We start from the raw sequence: 3,203 nt of genomic DNA on the forward strand, positions 1-3,203 counted from the left end.
TCTCTCATTACTCTCTTTCCTGTCAAACTACTTTCAAATAAGGTTGTAAAGCTTAATTTTAATACCCTCAGCATATCGGTGATTTGGCCCTGTTTTGCTTTGCACTCACCTTTGCTGTTGGGAGTATAGAGCGTCTTGTCTGTCTGTATGAAGATGTACCCAGACTGGAAGGACACCAGGACAACCTTTTCCAGCAATCGGCCCGGAAACTGTGCTTGCACGTAAACATATTGTTTTGCAGTGGGATCCTTTCTGAATTCTCCCACTGGCATCTGAAATCAAAATCAAAAGACGGATGCTTTGCTTCAGGAGCTGCAACAGAAGCCTTTTATGAAAAGCCTACTTTTGCGTCAAGGGATGTTAGCAGCCATTTGAGTATTTTACTCACCGTCACTTTCCCGAACCCCTGGTAGTTATTCGCCCCGTTGAGGGTCACGGATGTCGCAGTCAGCTTCTTGTTTTTTTCCGGATGGTTCATCACGTTGATGCTGACCACCATGTCCCCTCCAGTGCAGTCCTGACATTCCACAAAGATGTTTTCTGCTGTTCCCACTCGCATCAGGTTGGGGGCAGACATCACTTTGCTACAGAAAGATCAAATTGTACATTGTTTATTTTGAAAGATATGATCTCTGGTTAGCACTTAGACGAAACAATAATTTACACTAAATGTGCTGCAGGCAGCAAAACATGCATTGTACAACTGAGACTTCTAGCTGAACCCTTTCTAGGTTTCCTTAAACGTAGAGTGCAAAACAGAATAATGAACAAAAAAAATAAAATAAAAAGTAAATTGCATGTACCCCTGGCATGCAACATTGTAAAGTATAATATTGGGCTTTCAGGAAAACTCTTGTGTTTTTGCAGAAAAGGACTGAATGATTATTATTATATTATTGCTCCACTTGAAACAGCAGAAACCTGCTTCAAGGCCTTTTAAATTGAAAATTGCTAAGAGTCCTTTGGTTACAGTTTTTGTGCAATCTTTTCATATTTGTTTGTTCTGTAGGGGACCTTTGATCTCCACTTTGGACTTCATACTTAATGAATGAGCCATTGATTATCTTGATTAAGATCCAGCAGAGGATCAATGAAGCTTATGATGGTGACGATCAACTCTGTTTGCCGTGTCTGGAGCGAGGCAAGGTCATGCAAACACTGCGCAAGAAAATTTAGGGCAGCTGTCTGGCACCACTTGAGGAGGCTTAATGGACAGCAGTTCATTATTAGAAAACTGAACTAGCAGTTTTCCACCACCCAGCGGAGGAAATCAACAGGGGGGGCAAAAATTTTAAAATTTTTGCCCCCCCTTCTAAAATATTCACCCAAGAAATAAAAAATTTAAGTGAAGACATTTGACAAAGTATACCAATTAATTAAAATCTTCAAGAAAACAAACTTGAGCATTTTTTTAAATGAATTCTTGTCATGCTTCAAACACTCAGATGTACTTACAGGTTAGCTCCATCAGCCAGGGAGGCAAAGGCCAGAGAGGCCAGCAGCAGCAGAAGAGCTCTCCTCATCCTCCGGTCCGGTTCTGATCTGCTGCCAGGGTAGACCGAGCCTTGGCCGAGCGCCCCTTTTATCCTCTGAGCCCAGGGSCTGGGRATCCCCTCCCACATTCACCCCCATCACCCTCCCGTCTGTCCAACTCTTGCCTGCATATACGGTAAACAAACAGATGAAACACACAGATTCCCAGCARCAGTTGAGAAATTGTTCAGTTCTGAAAAAAAATTATCTCTATAAGTAAATAGTGAAAAAGAAATCAATATAGCCTTTGCGTGTCCCACTAACGTCTGAAGGCCAGTAAATTGCAAGATCCCAGGAACAAATACTTGCAATGTAGTTTTTTTTTTTTTTTTAAAGTACCTATGTGCTGTTTTTAATTTTCCTTAAACTCTCTTTTAGCTTTCGATTCTTCTCCGGTCGCTGGTGGTCAATCAATAAACACATGCAGGATTAAAGACACAAAACAAGCAAAAACACACAAAAAAACTGGTGTTGCAAAAGTTTTGTTATGCAATTTCAAGGTAAATTATTGGTGGGACTTTTTGGAGTTACAAAGGAGCATTTTCAGCAGTGAAAGAAAAACATGTTTAAACAAAAAARGAAAAAGAAAAAAGAAAGTAGGATAAAGATAGCATATTGTATGGATTCAAACTTACATTGTCGTTATGTATATATGTATAATTGTAAAAAAAAAAAACATAGTTAGAAAAAATTTCGTCATCACTAACAAATCTATAGGTCTGAAAACATCAGTCTGTACATGACTGATCTGTTTAACGTGTAAAGTGAAAAATGAATTAACTTTCAGTTCCTAGAGCTGGYTGTGACATGACTGAAAACCTGTGACTGGCAGGTTTTACAGAGAATTGACTCCTGGAACGCYGAATACAACCTCACATCAAATTTATAAAATTMATATGTATAAAAGACTTTATAAAACCTTTCATCAGTTCCTTTAGATTTCACAACTCTAAGCACTGACTTGCATTGGTCTGTTAAATACGATTTTAAGATAATTTGGTGTCACAAGTGAAACAGTTTAGGAGCTRCGAATAATTTGGCAGCACGTTTCTTTTGTTTGCTTCATAGCAGAAACTGTTTTAATCTATTTTTCTCTTGCCAACGTAAAACAAAAAGTCATTGTTAAATATTTTCACAAGACTGTAGATTTTGTTCTTTGCAAAACTGTTGATGACAYTGGTGTTTCTTAACTCATTTGTTGATTTTATTTTTTGCGTTATWAWAAGTATTTAAGAGATATCTTCTTTCTGTTCCATACTATGTTGACGTGGATAAACTTTCTCTAACCTGCAAGCTTGCGCTCCAAACTGARGGTTTGCTTGTCCTTAATTTCTTACTCTACACATATCAGTCAGGTGAGTTCAGGTCGTCCGTAATTATCTGGAAACCTTCACATTTATGGCTTCGTTAATATACTTTCTCTTTCATGTTAAGATTGTAAATGAAAGAAATCGGAATTGCCAGCATTTGTGTGCGGTAACTTTAGCAAAAGTTCAATTATCTCAGACTGAGGTAACAAACGTCATTTCACTTACTGCCGTCTAGCTCAAGGTGGCGTCCTTTGTCCCTGAGTGAGCCAACCAGCTTTGTAATGAAATGTGTAACATGGCAAAAAAAAGAAGAAATAAATGGAGAACGAAGGAAATAAATGAAGTAAGTAAGAAAGAAAG

The 3,203-nt window shown here is 38.3% G+C and overlaps 1 protein-coding gene across 1 annotated transcript in view; it reads right to left on the minus strand.

Annotated features, from left to right (window-relative positions):
• LOC103475608 (complement C3) overlaps positions 1 to 1,637 on the minus strand; it is an 18,285-nt gene extending 16,648 nt beyond the window's left edge. The window contains exons 1-3 of the mRNA XM_008427786.2: positions 1,456 to 1,637; positions 389 to 584; positions 110 to 272 (exon numbers count right to left, since the gene is read on the minus strand). Coding sequence (XP_008426008.1) covers positions 110 to 272; positions 389 to 584; positions 1,456 to 1,622 — 526 coding nt within the window. The 5' untranslated portion in view covers positions 1,623 to 1,637. The remainder of the gene's footprint in view (positions 1 to 109; positions 273 to 388; positions 585 to 1,455) is intronic.
• Between the last annotated feature and the right edge of the window lie 1,566 nt (positions 1,638 to 3,203).

This window comes from Poecilia reticulata, linkage group LG1 (assembly GCF_000633615.1).
Source record: "Poecilia reticulata strain Guanapo linkage group LG1, Guppy_female_1.0+MT, whole genome shotgun sequence".
Lineage (NCBI taxonomy): Eukaryota > Metazoa > Chordata > Actinopteri > Cyprinodontiformes > Poeciliidae > Poecilia > Poecilia reticulata.